The sequence below is a fragment of the Corvus kubaryi genome, unplaced genomic scaffold, assembly GCF_017639235.1.
Source record: "Corvus kubaryi isolate FWS band 111438036 unplaced genomic scaffold, C.kubaryi_AGA036_p1.0 split1-65, whole genome shotgun sequence".
NCBI classification, from domain to species: Eukaryota; Metazoa; Chordata; class Aves; order Passeriformes; family Corvidae; genus Corvus; species Corvus kubaryi.
The window spans coordinates 4771367-4794931 of NW_024582080.1; the positions used below are offsets into that span (position 1 = coordinate 4771367).

A 23565-nucleotide genomic window follows, 5' to 3' on the forward strand; every position below is an offset into this window, starting at 1 on the left:
AAATTGGAGGCAATTAGAGGAGGACCATCATGATGGGTGGTAGCTGGAGCACTTGTTGTGTGAGGACAGGCTGAGGGAGCTGGGCTTGTTTAGCCTGAGAAAGGAGATTGTTTCAGGGGTACCTGCCAGAAGCCTCCAAGGTCCATGGGGCAACATCTCTTCTCCATCAAGGTGGTAGAGTCAGGCTCCTCCTGGTGATGCTTGGTAAAAGGATGAGTGGTGATAGATATAAATTGAAACAAAAGTTTTAGACTAGATACAAAAAAAGAGTCTGAGATGGCAGTGAGGCACTGGAGTAGGTTTGCCCAGGGAGGAAAACCTTTTCCTGGGAGGCCCAGATAGTGTCCAGCCTTGGGGATTTTCTGGCTTGAATAAGATCAGAATCACAGAATCCCTGAATGGAGTGGTAGAGGTTGTAAGGGACCTTTGGATGTTGTTTGGTCTAATTCCTCTGCCCAAGCAGGATCACTTAGAGCTGGTTGCCCAGGACCATGTCTCCAAGGATGTTGATTTCACAACCTCTCTAGGCAATCAGTTTTAGTGCTCTGTCACCCTTCCAGTAAAAGGCTGAGACAAAATCTCCTGCATTTCAGTTTATGCCCATTTCCTCTTGTCCTGTCACTGGACATTGCTGAAAAGAGCCCGACTCTATCTTCTTTGCATGCTGCATTGCTTGTATACATTGGTAAGATTCTCCCTGAGTTTTCTCTTCTATAGGCTTAACAGTCCCTGCTCCCTTATCTTTTCTCCTCATATGAGAGTCAGTTAATTATCTTAATGGTCTGTTGCTGGGCTCTTTGCAGTACTTCTGTATTTCTCTTGTACTGGGAAGCCCAGAACTGGACACAGTACTCCAGGTGTGGTCTCACCAGTGCTGAGTAGAGGGTCAGGATCACCTGCTGACAACACTCCTCCTAGACCAGGATACTATTTGCTTTATTTGCAGCAACACTGCATTGCTGGCACATGGTCCTCTTGTGTCCACCAGGACACCCTGGTCTTTTTCTGCCAAGTTGCTTTCCAGCTGAGGAACCCTCAGCCTGTATTGTTACCAGGGTTGTTCCTCCTCAGTAGCAGGACTTCCGTGTTCTCATTTTTGAACTTCCTGAGCTTCCTGTCCACCCATTTCTGTAGTATGTCAACGTACCTCTGGATGACAGCATGACCCTCTGGAGTATCAGCCACTCCTCCCAGTTTTATGTCATCAGCAAACTTGCTGAGGCAGCACTCTGCCTCATCATCCAGATCATTAGCGCATGTTGAAACGAACTGAACCCAGTGCTGACCCCTGGGGTGCACCACTAGTTACTGGCCTCCAGCTGAACTTCTTGCCTCTGATCACCACTCTTTGGACTCAGCAGTCCTTGCAGTCTGCTCATCAAGCCTACACATCAGCGGTGTGCCTGTAAGGATTTTATGGGAGGTTGCACTGAAAGCCTCACTGAAGTCCTGGTAGACAATATCCACTGCTATCCCTGCATCTGTCAAGCTGGTCATTTCTTTGCAGAGTTATCAGATTGGTCAAGCATGACTTCCTGTTGGTGAATCCATGATGATTACTTCTGATGATTTTCTTGTCCTTAATGTGCCTTGAAATTATTTTCATGATTCATTGATCTATTGCTTTCCCAGGGACTGATTGCGAGGCTGACTTGTCTATAGTTCCCTGGGTACTCCTTTATGTCCTTTTTGAATATAGGAGTGAGATTTTCTGGGTCTTCAAATGGCTATCCAAATCATCACTATCATTCAAAGACTGTTGAGTGACTTCACAATGACATCAGCCATCGGCACCTGCAGGGTGCATCCTGTCAGGTCCCATGGACCTACATATGTCTGTTTTGCTTATTCTCTAATCTGATCCTCTTCCACCCAGGATAGGTTTTCCTTTCTCCAGTCTTTCACTCAGCTTCTGGGGCCTGAAGCTTGGGCTTGCTAGTGAAGACCAAGGCAAAGAAGCCATTCAATACTTTAGGCTTTTCCACGTTCTATGTCATTGGGGCCCTATCTCATGCAGCAGTGGGTGCACATTTTCCACAGCCTTGCTTTTGATCCCTCTGTGTGTAACAGAGCACTTCTTATTGCCCTTGACATCTCTCATCAGATTCAATTCTAATTGGGCTCTGGCTTTCCTGACTGTGTCTGCATGCTTGGACTTAGTCTATATACCTCCAAGGTTACCTGTCCCTGCTTCCACCTTCTTTATGCTTCCTTTTTATGTTTTAATTTGGTCAGCAGCAACGTGTTCATCCATGCAGACCTCCTGGCATTTTTGCACATCTTCCTGCTTGTTGAGATGGACTGTTGTGAAACTTGGAGATGCTCTTTTAATATTCATGAGCTTTCTTGGGTCCTTCTTCTCTGTAGGGCTTTATCCAATGGGACACTTCCAAGCAGATACATGAAGAGAAAGTCTGCTTATCTGTAGTCCAGAACTGTGATCTTGCTTCTTGCCCACCTTCAATCCCTTCACAATACTGAACACTCCTATCATTGTCACTACAGCCAAGGCCACCTTTTGCCTTCGTAGTCCCAGAGTCTTCCTTTTTTTGTGAGTGTGAGCAGAGCATCTCTTCTTACTGTTTTTTCTCTCTCTTGGAACAGGAAGTTGTCACTGATGCTCTCCAAGATCCTCCTGCACTGTGTATGCCCTGCTGCATTCCCCAAATAGGTTGAAGTGTCATTCCCCAAGTCATGCAGGACTATGAATGTGAAGCTGCTTCAAACTTTGAGCAAGAAACTGGACTAGGAATTTCTTATGTCCAAACTGGATTATCTTATGATCCTGTGATGCTTGTACATTTCTTGGATTATTGTACGATCATTTGTGATTCTCTCCTGTGTGGAGAGATCAGCTGCAAGAGCTGAATTCCTCTCAGGGCAATATGCCATTAGTGTGGGGTTACTCGCAGGTCAGGGTCAGTATATAGCCCTTCAGAATGATTTGCAGATGAACTGGGTTTGCATGGCCAAGTTTTGATAGTTGGAGGGGCTACAGGGGTGGCTTCTGTGAGAAGCTGCCAGCAGCTTCCCCCGTGTCTGGCAGAGCCAATGCCAACCGGCTCCAGGACAGACCCATCTCTGGCCAAGGCTGACCCAATTAAAAATGGCAGTAATGCCTCCATAGGTGGTATATATATGGTGATAACATATTTAAGAATCTGGGTGTTTTTAAGGTATTGAGAGAACCTGAATAAGTATTAATACATGTAATAAAATAAGAGTTAAGCTTTAGTACATAGCATGAAATGCAAGAGAGGGATGTAGATAATCATTTTCTTTACATGCTGGAAACAGCAAAGCTTTTTACATATTGCATAAAGTAGCTGTTTTCTTCATGGACTCTTGAGTTTTTTGACTAAGCAGATGATAAATTCTAATGGGTTTGGCTTGATTGGATCGTTCTGCTTTAGTTTTGTTGTTTGTTGACCATTAGAATAGACAGTTCCCCTTCCTGGCTGTTTCCCACACAAGCCCACACTGGGATTATGTCACAGTTTTAACAGGCTGTTAGGTGTTTGAAAATTTTACATATTTGTTTACAGGAAGATACCTGTAAACCTGTTTACATTTGCATTGTATATGGTTTCTGGAGCAGCTGTTTATGCCAATAAATCAGTGTAAGATGTAGTTACCCAATGGCACCTGACTGAAAGCTTTCATATGATTCCTCCTGTTTTCAGTAGATTTTTCCTCACAGAGTAAATGTTTCCTCCGTTTCCCCTGATGGTTCAGTATTAAACAAGAGTAGTCATCAATGAATCACAAAAAATGTCAACAGAAAGAAATTAGCTACTATTGGGCATTAGCAATGTGGAGAGTTTGGGAAGAAAAGTGTCTTTGGGAAGACCAAGGCATTTCTCTGGTCCTCTCAGCTCTCAGCTGAGCCGGATGGTTCGCTCGGTAATGCATCAGTTCTTGCTTCTATTTCCTTGAATAGCTTGATGAAAGATGAACAGTTAGGGCAGCCAAGAGAAATAAATTTCATGACATCATTCTCTGGTGTATATGTTTAAGTTAATTAGTTATGCTCAATTTTATTTCTTTGTTCTCTAATCTGTCTAAACTATGTTACAGGCTCCACTGATCTGTGAAGACTAAATAATGTGCAGGCTTATACACGGTATTTTCTGACTAGGAAGAAAAAGCTCTTGTTTATTTCTCTTAACCTCTGTTGAGGAACCTTAACCATGAGAAGAAAATAGGAAACAGGTCTGATACAGAACTAAATGTTTACTGATATATTTTTAAACAAGTAAAGTGTACTGACATTGTCAGGTGAGGGCAATATAAACATTGCTGCAGACTTTTAATTGTATATTGACTAAGAAGTGTTTTTTTCTTTTTTCCCAACTGTGTAATATGTCTGGTGATTAATCTAGTATCCATTTGGAGTGCAAGACATCAGTGCTATGCACAATAAGTTCTTTCATCCTCAGGCCAAGAACCATTTTGCAGGCGTAATGCAAGGATGCCTACAGATCTGTGTGGGTGTACATAAACTCTAACCTGAACATCTTGAAGTGTTCTCGAGTGGGAGGGTAATTTCGCCTCTTCATTGATTTTACTGATGTCTCTTATGAGCAAGTAGTGCCATTTCCCTCAACCTATGATGACTTGTGTGTGCTATACAATGTGGGCTATTGCTCACCAGAGGATTAAGCAGGAGCAACAAACCTGCTTTATTTTCTTCAAACCTTTCATGAGTGGAAGACACTTGTGTCATCTCGTACAATTGTAACATTTTGATACAGAAAAGAAGACTTCAGATTTTTCTAGAGGAGGATGCTTAGGCTGACAAAAATGCTTACATTGCATCTGGATTGTTTACAAAAAATTGCTACATTACTTGTACTGAAATCTTCAAAAGCAAAGAGGTTTTATGAGTAGTCTCAGCACTGTTAAATTAAGCTGTCCTAAGTACCTGCAGTAACCATGGTATTTAAAAGTCTGGATAACTGCAGCAGTTCTTTGTCTGGGATATGGCACATACTGTACTTGGATTTTAATGGAGCCATTTATACAGGTTTTATATTTTCTCATAAAACTCCTCAAGGTGAATGAAAATAAGCGTGGGCTAAATGTTTTCACTTCTCAGTGTTCTTTCTGTTACAGAATCTTGCTGGCTTTCTTAATTGCTAACTTAGGCAGTTTCTTTGTCTTCTAGAATGTCGGGTGGTGAAATCTACTTCCTATACCAAAATAGCCTCGAGTTCACGTAGGAGCACCACCAAGAGCCCAGGCCCATCCCGACGCAGCAAGTCTCCTGCTTCTACTAGCTCAGGTAAAGCAAGCAAGCAATCTTTCTTAACAATAGCAACTGTTCTGTTTCAATAGAGTGGGCAATGCATTTAAAATGACACATTTCTGTGGAAAAACGTTGTACGTATAAAACAGTTGACAGTAAAAATTCACTGCATCTGAGATCAAGTGTCTTCCCAATACAAAATAAAGCTTCAGCATCCTATAAATCATACTCTGGCATTACAGTGGTTCGATTAACTTTATTTTTTGTGCATATTTTTGCTTCCAATACCTAAAGACTGAGGAAAAAATTGTAGTCTTTGTACTAGGAACAGAATGAGAACAATACAGAAAGTAGCCCAAGTTATGCAGCATAAGATCTGTGTTACTAAAAGGTTAATTTCACAATCTTTTTTGAATTTTGTTTCTAAGGGAGTGAGGAGGCAGTAGTGAGGAAAGGATTGACTAAAGATCATGAGGGTATTGAGAAAAGGAGAGCAGGGCAGAGAAAGAATGCAATTACAGATGTGAATGTGGGGTGCAAAGATAGCTGAGGAAGAAATGTCAGAATTGACCTAACAAGCCAGTGATACAGGCTGGAGAAGACATAGCAAAAAGCTTTAGGAAATTCTGTCTGAAGGGCCTTGCCTTGGCTGCCTTTGCAGTAGCTCCCACTAGGTAGCCAACGACTAATTCACCCCTGCAGCTTTTTCCCAGGCAGAACAAATAAATAAACAAAAAAGTACATTAGATGATTTGCCATTATTGATGCCGGAAGGTACAAATAATCCTCAGTGTGAGCCAGTTGAGTAGACCCATTCAAGCATTTGCACCATTGCTTGTGAACACGGATTTTGGAAGAGGCGAACATTAGAGCTGTCTGAAATCCACCTCCCTCTTTCTGCCCTAGTCTTCTCCCACCAGGAAAGCAAATGGCATACTGAAACCTGCATGCAGCACCATAAGGTCTTTGTGGGGAGGTGGTGATCAGAAAGGCCCAGTGCTGGCTTCAAAGAGGGTAGGGATAGACCAACTGGAACCTTTTTTTTATTATTTTTTTTTTAACAAACAGACAAAGGTGAGAACAAAGGTGAGAAAAAAACATCTTGCTCTGGGAAGGAGTAAAGTGGGAGAGACACGATGAGAGATGGAGGCATAGATGTGGGTAGCAGGGCTGGGAGGCAACTTGCCTCCTACACATCCTAGAGAAGAGCTGAGATACAGAAACCTGAGAAGAGGTAATGGGATGAAGTATCAATTGTGAGGGACAAGCTCAGAGTAGCTCTTCCATAAACATGTTAAGTTACTTTCTTTGTAGCTAGGTGGAATAGAGTTAAATTAAACTTTGGCCCTGTTTAGTGTGTGAATGTTAGACTCTGGGATTTTTTTGTAATGGATGTTCGTTTGTGAGTACAGGTAGTGAACACTGAACTGTGTGTGCTCATTTCTATGTGAAATAACTGTCCTGCCATGCATAACAAATCTATGGGATTTCTATGGGACTAGCAATGTTTTTTCTGTGTTGACTGTGTGATACCATGTTAATTTTGGTCCTGAGAGAAAATAGTACTGTTATTACTTAAAGATGCTGGGGAAGTATAGGTGAATAAATCTTAGCTTCTTGCAGTTCACTTCTGTAAAGGTCTGAGCAGAATATATTACATACTTCAAAAGATCAGGAGATTATTTTACGGCCTATGGAAAAAAGGGAATGTTTTTACTATACCACAATAATAATTAATGTAATATTAAATTTATAGCAAGAAATGAAACAGTGTAGTGAAAATATTAAAAATGCAAGCTATTTTGGATGCTGATGACAGATGTAACCAAACTAAACCTTTCTTATCTGAAACCAATACATTTATAGGAATAGGCACATTAGTTTGTCACCAGCGGCATTTCTTCAGGGTTCAGGTCTAGGGACAGTTTTGTTCAATATTTTTATTGATGATCTGGATAGAGGAGGTGAATGCGCCATTAACAATTTTGATGATGATAACAAACTGGGAGGTGCTGTTGACTCTCTGACGGAACAAGATGCTTTGCAAAGGGATCTAGGTAGATTGGAGTGTTGGGCAATGATTAATGGGATGGAGTTTAAAAAGAACAAATGCCGGATTCTGCACCTGGGATGGAGTAACGCCAGGCACAAGTATAAAGTGGGAGAGAAGTAGCTGGAGAGCAGCCCTGCAGACAGGAATCTGAGGGTGCTGGTTGGCAGCAGGTTCATTACGAGTGAGCTGTGTGCCCTGGCATCCAGGAGGGCAAATTGCATCCTGGGGTGTGTCAAACACAGCATCACCAGCCAGACAACAGAGGTGATTGTCACAATGTATTCAGTGTTGGTGTGGCCTCACCTTGAGGACTGTGTGCAATTCTGGGCACCACAGTTCGGGAAGGATGCGAAGGTACTCAAATGTGCCCAGAGGTGGACAACAAAACTGGTGAAAGGGCTGGAAGGTATGTCCTGTAGGGAGAAGCTAAGGACTTTGGGCTTGCCTTGTTGTGAGAAAAGGAGGGGCTGAGGAATAACCTGATCGCTCTCTGTGGCTTCCTGAGGAGGGGGTGTGGAGATGAAGGTGCTGAGCTCTTCTCTCTGGTATCCAGTGACAAGGCATGTTGGAATGGTTCAAAGCTGCACCAGGGAAGGTTTAGACTGGGCTTGGGAGGTATTTCTTTCTGAGAGGGTTATCAAGCATTGGAACAAGCTGCCCAGGGAAGTGGTTGAGTCAGCATCCATGGAGGTATTTAAAAGATGTTTAGACATGGCACTGTGGGACATGGTTTAGTGGTAGACTTGGCAGTGTAGGGTTAACAGTTGGATTTGATGATCCTAAAGGTCTTTTCTGGTCTTAACAACTCAATGATTCTATAGCTAGGAAGCATTCTGTTACCAAGAAATACCATATGGTTGATTGACCCTGACTGGATGCCAAGTGCTCACCAAAGCCACTGTATTGCTCCACTTCTCAGCTGAACATGCTGAAGTTTTGGTCAGCCCTGAGTTGATTGGGCAGTTGGACTAGTTGGTTGTTGTAGGACCCTTCCTACTGAACTATTCTATTCTATTCTATTCTATTCTATTCTATTCTGGTCTAGTCTAGTCTAAATTTGTTAAACTTAAAAAGGATAACCAATTGAAAGTGTTTCTTCAGAATTTATTTTTAGTGGGGGGAACGGCTCTGATTTGGCTGTCTGTGTCTGCTGTTTGCTTTTTGCAAATAGGTCAAATTGTGTGAATGTTACAGTAAACCTATTTCTAACCTTACATACATGAATACTTAGATCAATATTACTTTTATATAAGGAAACAATATTGTACTAAACACTTGCTATCAATAATTGTTTTTAAATCACATAAAACTAAAATCAGTCAATGATTTTTAAAAAATGCAATTTTATATTAGACATTGCGTTTTAAAAAAAACAGCAGTAGAAAGAAAAAGAAACATTGACTCTTGGATGGTTTTAGACAAAAGCCAAAGATCTCCCATGAAATACAAACAATATGTACAGTTTTCACTTTTCTGCCACCCAGCAAGCCTAAAAATGCAGCCTATTTCTTGGAATTATGTACCCGTGACAGTAGCAGAATAGAGAAATTGCCATCTAGCGCACATATGAGCAGATAATCTTTTCCATTATATCTGCATTAAACATCTCGGTACTAGAAAATCTCCTGAATGACTTGTGCATAGCTGGAAGTTATACTTTTGTTTTCATGTTGTTACTGCTAAATGTATGTACATGTATTTTTATTCTATGTTTTTAAACTGCTTCTAGATAAGCTTTAAACTACTTTTAGGGATTTTTCTTTCATTGATAATAAACATGGAAAATACTCAAGGAAAAGAGTAGATTCTTTGCTCAGATCAAAGGCAATACGTATATATTACAAAAATTTAAAGGCGTATCATTTTGTGAAGCATTTTATCATAGAAAAAAGTTGAAAGAAATAGGGATAAAAGGGCAGGCAGAAAGCAGTCTTGATAATGTACCCTTCACAAAAAGCTAAGCGAGGTGTATGGAAAAGAGCGTGTTGCTAATTAGAAAGAATCTGATTCCTTTTGTTTCTTTTTGAATCTTGCTGCACTTCGAAAAGTCTGCACATTCTAACTGCACAAAAGGATCATATGCCTGCTTCAGACTTGAATTAATGTCCATATCAAGATAATACACATGGATAATTACATGGAGCAAAAAAAGGAAAGTTCCACAGGCAAAGACTATGTTAAAAAAAACATAGAAATCTCAAAGTTGGGTATTAAAACTGATAAAATTGTAGAATGAAAAGATATACTTGAGTTAACGTTTGTTCTCTTGTGTATGCATCTGTAGTATGGTATAGTCTTTAATGCAGGTATTCAACAGGATAGATGATTTGGATTCATCATTTTTAGAGTTAATGAAGGCAAAGTCTTTCAGCCATTTTCCCATTGTTAGAGAAATAGATGTATAAATGAGGTTAAGACAGGTAGACAATCGATTCTGGTTTAAGCACTTAAATGCCATCCTCAACAACTGCTTCCCTTCTTTGACACAGAATTTCAAGTCGTCAATGAATTAAGCACAGCTCTGACTTGCACTAAATGTTTATAAATTCAATGAACTCCGTGAGTTCCTTTCTATGAGCAAATGGTGGTTAGGGGTGATAAACTTTCCCAAATCCATCCCAATAGCTTCTGAATTTCCTTTCAGAAATCGAAGGGGTTATTTTGGGGCATTGGTCATTTGTTGTTTTTCTGTCTGTGTCTTGTTTTTGCATCTCTAAGTCTGGAACAATAATACTTTACCAAAACCAGTGCTTTGAAGATAAACTCAGTAATGTTAAATTATTTTTGAGGAAATTCTGCCTGAAGGCCCTTGCTTTCCATTTTAGTCTCACCTTGTTGTGGTGACCCCTGACTCTGTGAGGAGCTGAGTGTCCTCTCTCCCTGGTGAGTCACCAGCTACTGCTCTGGAGAACCATTTCCCTCATTGTCTCATCTGCTGCTGGGGGGAAAAGTACTCTACGACAGTTCCAATGCTCTTAGATGACTTTCAGCCTTTGCAGGTGTCTTTTGCCCTCTGTTGCCTCTAAAGGCAGTCTCCTTGGCAAGCCTGTAGGTCCTGTATAGAACCTACCATAAGAGCACTGTCAGGCTTTGCAGATATATGGCCATGGGAATAACATCATGGGAACAGCAGGATAAAAACTGCTGTCCCACAGGCTCTAGGACACACTGCCATGGCAGCACAGGGCTAAGTGGGGAACCTGTGAGTGGAGCAGGATGCAGGGTTGCAGGGAAAGACCCTGAGTGGAACCAGAGGCTACAAAAGTGCTCATGGCCACAACGGTTGAAATCTCTGCTCTGGTTAGCTGAGGGCAATGTAAAATGCCTCAGTCTGTGGGAAACACACACTGCCTGTCATTTCTTGAGCTATACAATCTACGGTGAGCAAAAGGACTGCATCTGCCTTTACACCATTTCTTGGCGTATTTCAAAGGAATCTATGCCTTTACATAGGTGGTGTTCACCTTTTTGCCATCCTTGCTTTTCTCCTTCCCTTTTTTTTCATAACAGAGCCTATGTTTAATGTACTTACATTTTCCTGATAGCCTTCCTGGCTCCTGAGAACAGATGCGTTCTATTTTTATATGAAAACACAGAATAATTTTTTCTTCCAAGAGTACAAGCAAGCTAGGAAGATCTGTGTAAGGGCTGACTTCTCCATTATTATGTTTTCTTCAGTTTGTTATTTACATCTGACAGTGTTTCAAAACAGTACCGCCAGACAGAAATCTCTCTGCAGGAGGATTGCTTTCTGGCTTTTTACAAATCCATTTGAGGTATTGTCTGCTTCAAAAGGCTTTCAGTCTAGATAGAGAAGAGAAGCATGGAACAAGGCAAAGAAGAGAAGCAGAGAAAAGATAGTGTGACCTTCTGGGCTGGCGGAAGGCTGAAGTCTGATTCCAAGTGCAATAGATAATCCTACCTCTATTTAATTTTTCTGATGTCTTCTTAAAGCCTGTAAACCACTTTGATATGTTTTTGTTGGCATCAAATAGTATTTGGGAAAAGGCATAATAAAAGAGACATTTAATTTCAGTGAGACTGGGTATCAGCTTGTTGCTGGTGACTGAAAATTATGAATGTCTGATGGCTCTTCAGTAGCTGGTGGCTTCTGTCCAGCTGCCATTTAACACCACTGGTGGCAGCTTCAGCGTGGGTGAAGAGGTAACAGGTTCAAAGAAAGCAGCAGCACTTACATCTTAATCGTTGTTTTTAATCAAATCAAGAGCAGCATGAGATGACTGGAATTACTGTACCCTTGGTCCATTAAATTAAGGAAAGATACTGGATACTGCATTTGGGTGAACTCTGTTTTACCTTCTGAAATTCCAACACTAATTTTCAGGACTTGTACTCAACAAAAGTTTCTATTTCCTTTTTTTTTTCAGTTTGAGCACCTTCTTCAAAATTGTTTCCTTCTCACTTTTCTCCGCTGTGAGCAATCTCTTGTTTCCCTCCAGTTACCACTCAGAATATGTCAGATGATTGAAATCATATTTGTAATAGCAATTCAGGTATTAAAGTTTGGTGTTAAAAAAAGTTATTTAGGAGTTTGCATTATTTAGTGTGACAAGTGACTATTTCAAGAATACCTGGGTTGATATGTACCTGTTCCAAATTACAAAGGAAAATATGTGAGGAATGGATAGAGTAGCTCATATTACCAAGGACTATGAGAGGGTTTTTTTTAAAAACTTTACCTGAGCAAAGAAATCGTGAAACTGCATGTCAAACTAAAGCCTGGCCAAAACTATAGATGTTCCCTAAAGAAAAAAGTGGACATGGAAATAGGATCTTACTGAAGTCTTCCCTAGGTCAGATGCTTGTGCTTTTCTCTGCTAGTTAAAAAAATAAAAAAAAAAGAAGAAGAGGTGTTCCTCTGCAATAAGGTATGGTTTCATTTAGTCTGATGGTTCATCCTTAGGCTGTTATCCAGAAAAAACCCTCCTTCAACCACCTGACTCAAGAAGGTCTTTTGTATCCCAAAGGAAAAGAGCATGATGTATCATATTGTCTTTGGAGAAGTCACATGTCTTTATTCACACTGTTACAGGTACTCAGCTGACAGATTTTGTAATAAAAATGCTGAAGCAAAATTTTCCTAAAGCCAAGAGGCCAAGAGCACACACCCATGGGAGTGATGGAGTCATCCTGTGGACCCAGGGATTTCCAGATGGTTTTTGCTTTGATCTTGGCTTCTTTTTAATTTTTTATTTATGGTGTTTGTCTTTGATACTAATCACTGAAAAATTAAATTTTATAGTTTTATACCCTGTAACAAAAACAGGAGTTGGTGAGAGAATGAGATTTGGTTATACTGAGTAGTTAAACCCTCTTAAAGGATGAAGAGTTACATTTACATGCTAAATAAAGAAACATGCTCAGAAATTGTACTGTGTTCACACAGACTGATTTGAGAATCCTAGTCTTTCTAGTTAAGCAGAACAGTTCAAAAGAGAGATTTCTGTTAAATCATACGTACATGTAGATGCTCTCTTGATTAGGTACTCATGAAATTAGCAGTCAATTTCATAGATAGCAGCTGAAGTGCAGAGGGACAAAAACCCCAAGAGGCACTTCCCTTCTGAGACTACAGGAAAAAACAAATACAAGTGGATTCCAGGGAACTGCATTTTCAAGGCAGTCTCCTTTCTTCTGAGATACAAAATATGTCTGCAATATATGCCTGTCTGCAGCACTTCTCTGCTTGATAGTGCAGACACAGGTGACTTTGGGTTGAGATGGAAGACCGTGTGAGGGGTTTACAGTCCCTGCCGAGCTCTGCACTGCTTGGGTTACACTTTGTGGCTACCACAGGTACCAGTGACTAACAAGGACTCGCATATTGGTGGCTGCTGGGATGGGGACTGTAAACCTGACCTGTAGGTGATCCTTTCCCCTGACATTTCTAATCTGCTGATCAGGTGAAAGTTCTGTGTGGATCTACCAGGCCTTGTCTTCAGTGGCAGAGGGATGTTCTACTTGTATCTGCTTAACTTCTTGACATAAACTCTAGAAAAGATTGAATATAAAAAGGACGGTTTAGCACCAGTTAAAATGAATGCAGTATTGGTATCTGGGGTTTTTTTCTCGACCAGTTGCATGCTAAGGTAGAACTTTTAAAGCCTTGTCTTTACTGGGGAGTCATACTGAGGGCACTTGACTAATGTGGAGCTCTGTACACACTGTCTTTTGGTGTGAAGACAAAAATGACAAGATGTACACAAGTAGAACACAAAAGCAGAAGGAACAAAAAGGCAAGATATGGTTTATTCCTAGCTACTTTGTAACTACATAATCTTACCGAGATAAAAATGTCGTTTTGGAAAGGACAGTCAAAAACTACGGAAGTAATTGAGACAAGGTCAAATAGTGATCTCACGTCAGCATTTTCTAGCTAACAGTTGCTGAATATGACCTACACGTTGTGACTTGTGTAAAACATTTTCTAGCTTAACTTTCCTACTCATAAGTTGTGGCTGCAAAAAAAGCCTTCACTATTCCTTTCCTTTAGTCTCCTCTTTCTTCTTCACACACACTCCTGAGTTTGGCAAACCACTTTTTTAAACACACCGAGTCATCTCTATGTGTTTGATAGAGTACAATATGCTTGCACAATAGGCAATTCTATAGGAGACTATGATTTTAATACAGTGAAGTGGTATTGGCAGCTCCTCAGACTGGCACTTGATGCTTTAATTAATTTTTTCTTGCTTTTTGTTTCTATTACTTAATAAAAATATGCTCTATCAAAGTTTATTCATTGGAATGCCATCAAAGTACTTTTTATTTGTAGCATTTTCACTAGTTTATTATCATAGTACTATTCATAAATATTATCATATTTATTATTCATATTATCATGTGAAAACCTATTTTGCATTTATCTCAGTAGATGCTGGTATCCAGCTTTAGTGCTCTATTTTATGGGTATTCCCAAGTTCATGTGTGTGCCAGGTGCTGGAAAAGCCAATACAAAGACAGGTCCTTGCCCTGTTACACATCCTCAGCAAGAGAGGACAGTAAGGAAAGGAGTTCACAGCTAAGCTGTCACATACATCTGCTCTGAGCAGCCACAATAATTTTGTTATTGTTGCAACTTTTTAATACATATTTCACTGGTGAAATTTTGAACTGATAAATCTTTTTCATAAGATGATAGGAGGGCGCTGTGTGTTAAGCTGAAGTCTGTAACCCCTGCCATTTTATGAATAAAAGTGACAAGAAACCTCTTGCCTCACTCAATAAAATGATCAATCACAACGATGATTTACCAATTTCATATGTCTTTATCTACATCAAGGTTCCCTCTAGGAACATGTGCTGTATCAGTCAGTGAGAAATGCGGTGCAGATACTGGATAGAAATGCAATTTCCAGCAAAAGTGCATTCCACCTAGATTTTAGGGAAATTTAGTGATCAGGAATGTAGTATTATTATGAAATGTTGTAGCTTTTATTCACATATTTGTTGCCATGTTTTCTGGTCATGAGCAGCTTATGTAAGAATGGTGTAATGATTGTAAATGGAGTTCAGGAAGGGGGTCAGAATCACTGCAGTCTCTTCCTGCTACACAGCACCTAATATCACCTCTATCTACAAATTCAGCATAATGACTCACAAGCACAGGAAGCCATAAACAAAAAGGTGAAAAAGGGGGGCCCCTAGAATGTACCAGGAAAATATCAGGAATTATCATTTCTATCCTGTTGTGATGTCTGTCTTAAGGATTATATTAATAATATCAGTAGTAAGAATAATGTCATAACAGCAAGAGCAATATGTACCTCCAGATATGCAGAGCATCCAGAAGGATTAATCTTGTGTCGCTTTGGAAGTTTACACTGCAGTGGATGCTCATACTACCTTGTTCATCAGGTCAGGTTTAAATGGTTGCTTTGGGGTCATACAACTTGTGTTATGACAGAAACTTGGTTAAAATAAAGTCTAGAAAACTACTTCAGATATAGAAGCAAATACAACAAGTATGTGAAGATTGGTGAAAGGAATCTCTTCTCCAGAGCTCATGGCCATCTCTAGAGTTTCCTAATCAGCTCTCCATAGGAAGTCCTTGTAAGCTTTTAAAAATCCTTGTACATGTTTTATGTATTGGCACCTTTATATTTTGGATATGGGTAAGGAGGTGAGCAAACTTAAGTCTCCTGGGGGTCTCAATTCATTAATTGTGCTCTTGATTTCACATGTTGCTGTTGGCCAACATAAGAACAACTATCAGAATTTTGCTTTTTAAAAATGCAGTTGAAGAGAGCATTCAAACTTAGCTTAAACACTCTGGATGCTCTGGTGGTGACAAGTAAGTAATTTTTAGGATTTAAAACACTTCGTTTTCTCATCCTAAATAGATACTCATTAACATAATATGCATCAATAGGGAAATACATCAATAGTTAAATACACCATGGCGTCTATTTGTCTCATTCCACTTGGTAGCCTCAAGTTTTTGCCTTCAGGACAGAATAATTGCTATAGTAATTCTAAGAAAAACTATTGTTGAAAGTTACAGGGAAGGAGTCAATCTATAAAGAACAGGTACCGGTGCCTAGTGTTACAAGGTGTATTGAAATGTAGCTGTTATCTTAAATTTGCTTGTAATAAGACCTAAGAGTATCTGCTTGGTTTAAAGAGAAGGCAGATCACTAGTCCTGTTACTCAGCAGTCTTGAGGACTAGGTCTGTGTGAATAGTAGTAGTTTAATGTTAGTTTCTAAATTATGCCATAAATGTCTAGAAGACACCTTTTACAACTTTACAAGTTTGAGATTCTAGAAAGCTCATTTTTAATGTCCTCATCTTGCTCTTTTCCTAAATTATTTCAGTGATATCAGTAATAAATTTGATTTTAGTCACTGTTGGACAGATCTGTGTGGTGTTTTGCTGAATACTGTATGAACATGCATACATACATATGCATGTGCATTCCCACTACACTTAGTACAGTATTTGAATGAGTGCTGATATGTGCAAACCATTGTCCTCTGTATAAAGATATTTTTAAGCCTAGATGAGTGGAATTATTTTCTATAAATCCAATTAGTGCATTGTGTTGTTTCTATAGTTATGCAAATATATTGCACCTTTACTCTAAACAAAGTGATGTTGAGATTGGATCACTCATAGCACCTAAGCACTATTAAGTGTTCATCCTTTATCAAGCAGTATGATGTGTTTTATTGATGTGTGTGGTGTGGTAGGTATACATGTTTCTTCATTATAATGTGTGGGCCCAGTATTAGCCAGTAAGAACAATGTATTATGTAAAAAGTAAGAAGAATCTTTTAAAAATGCCTACTATATTATCCAAAGGAATTAGCATTTGCTAGATTGCCAGTCAGCAAAGGTTTTACAAGAGTTATTGTCATTTTGATTTTCAGATGAGTCATTTGGTACATTGCCCCCAAAGGCACCTCATTATGATTCAGTGCACAGCATATAAAATCGCCTAGGCTTTCGGGGCTCCATGGAAAGCGAGTGGGGGTTGCGGTGGCTCAGCGTTGTGAAGCAGCAGCATTATGCTTAATTGACACCTTTGATGTAGCCCTAAGACAGCACCTGCACCTCCCACTGCTGCTCTGAAGACGTCAGCCTTACGCAGAAAAGGCTTCTGCTTATGAATTCTGCATCGCATTCAGCTCACTCTGTGAGCAGCCCCAGCTATCCTTAACTAATCCCATTGCTTCTCAGTTTGGCTACAGCTTGGCTTAGTACAGAGCAGGAATTTTGCTGCTTGCTCCTACCAGGTTAAACAGTCAGATTCTGTCCATGTTAGAACTCATAGAAGGTAAGTCAAATGCCTTGTTGATATCCTCAGTATGAAAATATTCTCCTAAGATTCAGAATCTGGGAATCTGGCTGTCTATTCTTTTTATCCTAGCACTTACAAATGTGGACAGCGATAGAACAGTTGCTTGTTTAAGAATATTTACGTGGATATGTGATACATGCTTTGTAGTGTTTCTGTCGGTGTTTCAGTGTGAGTATTATTGATAGCCTCTCGTGTGATTACTTTGTAGTAGAATTCTGTCCTCTGCTGGCATTGTTTTGTTAATTTATTGGATAATGTCATATGCACGTGAAGATGCTTCTAAAGAGATAGGTGCTGACATATGTGAAGAAACTTGCTTATTTGAGAAAGTGATGCTTTCCTGTAAGTCAGACTGGAGGAGCTATATCCAGTTCATTTTCCTCTAGAAAGCCCTTCTGGATTAAGTCTGAGGTGATGTTTGGGTCAGATAGTATTGCAAAAATTTCTTCAAATGATTGAGTAAGGAAAAGCAAGCAGCTGATTTGTTCTTGCAAGCAATACTGTGTTTTATTTTTACAGGGTAGCACTTCAAGCACTAGTTAAATGGAATGAAAAGGTTTATATATTGTGTCTTTTGAGATTAACAAAGCACCTAGTTCCCCATTACTTTCAAGTACAGGAACAGTATAGTTCAAGAAAACATGATCATGTTCTCTGCCATTGCCTGAAGTCTATTCAGGTTTTTTCATTATTTTCTTCCACTCTGTATAAAAAATTTTCTTCATGAGCCAAAACTCTAAGGAAATAATTCTTTTTTGAATTACCTTATTTAATGTTTAAAACATTAAGCAAAAGCAAATGAATCTGTTTAATAAATGTAAAAAAAATGGATTTAACTATTTTGTTCCTTTAATAATGCCTTGTATTTATTTTTTTCAATTTCTTGTCCTTTTAGTGAATGGAACCCCTGGTAGCCAGCTTTCTACTCCCCGCTCTGGGAAGTCTCCAAGCCCATCTCCCACCAGCCCAGGAAGCCTACGGAAACAGAGGGTAAGGAAATAAGGAAACTGGTTTCTGAGCATGGCAGGGAAGAATCCAGCATAGCCATTATCCAATAGCCTTCTCCCTTTTGATCCCTTGAGTGCATTTAGAGCCATAGGGTGGAAGAGCCTGGCTACAATCCTTGTGTTTGTAAAACACCCTGAAGTGGAATACAACTGTTCTGTGTTTGTCAAAATGCTAAGTATACTGGGAAATGGCTTATCCTTGAAGGAAAAAAACAGGGGTTATCTCTCTCCTTTTTTACAAGACTTTTTGTTTGTTTGTTTTACTTTCTTTTTATGAATGTTTCACAACTGAAAGCAAATGCTCATGTTGTCAAAGGAATCTCTTTTGTTCCTAACTTTCTGTGCAAACTACAGACTGCTTTGATTTTGAAGCAAGGTGAAAGAATGCACTGTGGAATTTAGCTGTGATATCACAGTCTTGTGCAGTGAAGATACTATCAGCACCAAGGCAATGTGAGACTTGTCAGTCACTTTCCTGGACAAGAGTTGATAGTAGCTGCAGGTTCCCCCTAGTTATCCTGTATGGAATCTACTTTCCTTCCTATGGAGGAATCTACAATATTCCTAAGCATCCAGAACTAAGCTAGTGCCTATGTTACTGCTGTAACCCTCTGATAAAATATTACTTATTCAACCCAAAAGCTCCACGTACTGATTTAATTAATTGTATCTGTTTAAAAGCAATAGGACAGATGTCTTTGTATTTTCTGCTATTTTCTAAACTGTGGTCAGTTCTCAGTGAAAGCATCCCTAAGGCAGTACTCTGTATCTCAGCCTTGTTTATAAATAGAGTTTGAACACAATGTTTTTTCTGCCTTTTCAGTTTTTAAATAAAGACATAATTTGTGTCTCTCAAAATAAGGGGGTTATGTACAAAATTGGCAGTGTTTGAATTTGGGGCAGACCTGATTCCCCAGATACCCAGATCAGGAATAGCTGTAGCACGACACAGCTCCCTTCTAGCCTGTGGGCCCTTTTTTATGTCTGGTGTATGCCAGGGAGCTGAGGAGTTGTGCATGCCCAAGTCTTACCTCCATCTGGGATACAGCTATGGGTTTCTGCCATGACTTGTTTACAGACACAGGAGCCAACTGTGATCTTGCAGTGTAGGGACAGCCAGAGAGCAGCAGCCTGGAGCCTCAGGGTAGTGTCATGGTTTTCATCGTCAGATACACAGAAAGTAAAGATGCAAGTTCCAGTGGGTAAGCTGGTGCTAAAATCTTCTTGAATGCAATGTCTTCCCCACCTGTTTGTTCTCTCTCTCAAGGCTTATTAATGAATCATTAATAAGTCACTGAAGAGGGAACAAAGAGTCTTCCAAATGAATTATACATTGGTGATGGGAGGGCGTCTGTTTAGATGGATGATACCAGTTTACATTGGCTTTGCATTTGCTGTAAGGCTGTCTCTTTTCATTGGTAACTTTCCTAAACTTTCTTTCTCACCACTGATGCTTCGGTCTCCACAGTGAAGAAATGTTTTTCTGCTAACGTTTATGGATGGGTGAGTGGGAACCATGTGATCAGCACCATTAGACACAAGGGTTTTCTAGGCACAAGATTTCTGACTTTCAAATGTGAAGAGGAGAGCAGATGGGCTTCTTTTTATGTGTAAGTGTGATAGGATCACCAAGTGGCAGTGTTATGGATGCAAAGTGCTATGTAGTGGTAACAAAATCAGACTGCTAACTGTAGAGAAAATAAATATTGAAGTAAACTACAGGAGAGATAAGACATTGTTAAGGAGTTGAATTCTCTTCTCCAATATTCGTATGCAGTCCCCGTGACCTCGGTAGGGGAGCTTTCATGCTTGTCTGGCTTTATTTAGACAGATTTATTTTTTTTACCTGATGAAACATGGAATATATTCATGTAAAAATAGATTGCAATCATGTAAAATGCATTGCAATAATACGATTTAGGTTACAAAATCAACTTCTCAAGAAGTTCAGGGATGGAAACTTTACACTCAGTCTGAGAATTTATTTCATCTGCTTTCATGTTAAAGTTGTGAAGTGAGTTAGAAGTTCAGTGTAAAAACATATGATTGTGTCATTAAAGGTTCTAATGTGCATTCCAATGAGTAAATTAGGCATTAAGCAGTGCTTGCAAATCATAATTTCATTGTTAGCAGTATAAATGGTGTTCTGTTTAGTTTTAGTACCGTCTTCCGGGTTTTGTTTAAAAATTTAAATTCTACTTAGGCGAGAGGTTATTTTATGTACCATATTGTCATAAACCAAATTGGAACCCAAAGCATTTTGTTTTGTCTTCAGTGGCTTCAGCTACAGGGCTGCCAAGCCTGATGAGGATTTATTCTCTAGAAGGTTGTTGAAGTGCTAGTATCATGTGATAGACTTACAAGGGAGAAGAGATGGATTTAAGTTCCCATCTTGTCCCTAGTGTTGAGAGGTGAGGTGTCCCTAGTGCTGGCTGCTGTAGCCATGGTCTGGGGTTGACTGTGATGGCTGGCTTTCTGAGTGGTCTGTCTTTCTCTCTTTACCTGCAGTTTGAGGGAGCTGCTGCTTTAGAACTGAAATAAGATGCTGGGTCCAGGGAACACCAGCTCAGACGTGTAATTTGGGGGTTTTGTGCCTTTCTCTGTGCAGTTAGAGTTAGAGGACTTCCTGTTCTCTCATGCCATCAGGTACATGGGATGCCAGTGGTATGTACCGGGTCTGGAAGGCGATAGGAATATTTCCTCTAGCCTAGCCTGGTTCTCCTTGACTTAACCAATCAATCAGTTCTTCAGCATTCCCATCCAGTGCTATGAGGGAGTTGTAGGCTTGGGACATCAAAATGCTGAGGGGTCTAGGCAAGCTGCCAGTGTTTTTCCTGGGAAGTACAGGTGAGACGAAGTCATGCTTTTGAATCCAGAGGCACCAAAGCAAGGTACTTCCGCAAAAGGAGGGATCTCTTCCTGGGAATAGTAAAGACCTGTGGAGTGCATTAGGCAGCTTAAAATAGGGATTAATCATCTTACTTACTGATATTTCATCACTCCTCTTTTTAAAAAATAAGTTCTGGCCTTTGAACGAAGGCTTTCCATTGATGTAAATAAAGCCAAAAATGCTGCTGTGGTACTTACTCAAGAAAACAGTACTCTTGTAACCCTATAGATAAAATTTTGTACCCTCAAAAGCCAGAATATAGAAAGATAAAGTTTATTCTTTCTCATCTGCATATGTATGTGGCTGAGTTGTCTCCAGAAATTCAGAAATCAGTGAAAGTTATATTTTTATAATCTTGTGCGAAACGCAGGCTATATTTGAAGAAAGTAAGATTTGAAAGATTAATTTCATGGGTGTAATTCACGGAGTTGAAAGTGAACTAGGAACAATTTATCAGCTATCTTAGCTAACTGTCAACCAATTTTCAGCCTCTGAATATTTTAACTAGCAGGCTGTGTGCTGTAGTTATGCTTTCTTGCAGTTTAATTATTTCTTTAGTCTTAAATAGGAAATTAAGATTCTAGTTTTTAAATCGTTATGAATGTCATTTTCTTTTCCCCAGAGGATTAATACATCTGAAATTCATGTTTATAGCATTTTGAAGGAGAGTTAAGCACACAAATGTAATTTCTTCTGCAACAGAGTGCAGTTAACCAAAAAGGCAACATGGCATTTAAAGAAAAAAACCTAAATATTTTTTCTATGTCCCTAGAGATTGAAACCTATAGAATAAAAAAAGATTAGATTTAAGGTACCTCTTGACCCGATTAGGTGGGTTGAATTCTATCTATATAAGGATTTTTTGAGTTGTATGTAGCCAAGAAGTCTGATTCATTCAGCAATTTTTGTCTTCTTATAAATCTATGTAAGATAATAAATAGCTTCTCATAATTTCAAGAAACACAGCTCTCTGGCTAATTATAGGCAGGGAAAATTCTTTCAGAAAGAAAAAACTTTTTAAGACTCTCAAGTATTTAAAAGCAGGTGAAAAAGCAGAGAAAATGACACTGAAATCTTGTTAATGATTTTGCCTTAAAGCAATCATTGAGTTATTAAAATAAACACAAAAATATTCTCTAAATACTAAAAGTCAGAAACATCTTCTTGGTCAGTTCCAAATGCTTATTTTTTTACATTCAGAAGCAAGAGTAGTCACCTGGGAGATACTGTTCACAGATTTGGGGTGCTACCCTCTCTAGCAAATCAAAAGATTTTTTTTTCTGTGCTATGTATTAGAAATTCCCAAACTGTATATTCTCAAAAGAAATTTCAATAATTAACTAATTAGTTAGTATTCAGAATAAGATGGTTTTATCTGTTTAAAATTCTTCTCTTGTCTAACTTGTATTTAAATAGATTGTAAATAGAAATGTATTTAAGATCTGATTTTCACTCTGCCAGTCTAATGCTTTCTACTGCATGTATACATGCCCGTTGGCAGAATACATACAGAATAAGCATTCTAGGGAATCAACTCCCCCTTTAAGGTACTTCATTCCTGCAAATAAGATATAAACCTCCATAACTTATTGAGATCCTTATAAATTTGACATTTGTGAAGCATTCATTTTAGCTGGTCCTTTTTTGTAGTATAGCTTTCAGACTTGTTCATTTCTTGTCTCAGTTATCTTACTGTGATTAAAAAAGGCAAAACAATCCATCCAAGGTCAACCCTAAAGCAGGCTCCATCAGCTTTCCCATTCTCATGTTTTCTTGTATTTTGTCTCACAGGTTTTTTTGTTGCAATTTGTTCATATGTTTTATATAGAAAGGACCCCCCAAAACACCTTAAAGATATCAGAGAATGGCTATGAGATATGCTGGGCACCTGCTCAATCAGAACCCCTCTGAACCATCACTTATTCTTAATTCACCTTAAAAAGACAGTGCTCTGTGCTCTACCACTTCTCTTTTTTGAACTTTCATTCCGTGCTGCTGTTTGTCTTGATGAGGATTGTAGTGCTGTGTAGGTGGGATAGGGCAATGTATCATCCCATAACACCTCTGGCACTTGAGGATTATCTGATCCGTCAGAGGACCAGTGTGTTGAAAGAGTGAAGTGGTTCTGTACACTCAGACTCTCCCTCTTCTGTCATGAGCTGGTTGCTTGGCTACCGACAGAAAGAGAGTGATGGGGGACAAGTGTAAAACACGCTGTCTTTTTATACATGCACACGGACACAGAGGAACTGTGGAAAAGGGATACCATCGTCAGTACAACACAGGCAACGGCAATATTCAGTGTCAGCAGTCCAGGGCACAAATGTTGCTGGATCCATGCTATATCACCAGTGGGTGGCAAGTTTTTATTACCTTATGTAAGGTAAGCACTTACTCTGCCACTCTGCCACTGCAAAACTGAAGGGAAATATATTCCCTTAGAGATTAAATTAATGTTTCCAAGTTTCCACACCATTAGGAGACTCTCTGGAAGAGACAAATACTGTTTGAATAGTGTTTAATAGCAAAGGATTCAAAAATAATT

General features: G+C 39.4%; 1 protein-coding gene across 5 annotated transcripts in view; it reads left to right on the forward strand.

Moving 5' to 3' along the window:
• Nucleotides 1-23565, forward strand: part of DCLK1 (doublecortin like kinase 1) — a 238109-nt gene that overhangs the window by 154538 nt on the left and 60006 nt on the right. For 4 of the 5 annotated variants that reach the window (XM_042014366.1, XM_042014363.1, XM_042014368.1 and 1 more), the window contains exons 5-6: nucleotides 5168-5284; nucleotides 18019-18113. In XM_042014366.1, coding sequence (XP_041870300.1) covers nucleotides 5168-5284; nucleotides 18019-18113 — 212 coding nt within the window. Of the gene's footprint in view, nucleotides 1-5167; nucleotides 5285-16913; nucleotides 17100-18018; nucleotides 18114-23565 lie in introns of those variants that run through there. The other variant, XM_042014367.1, reaches the window with a different exon arrangement.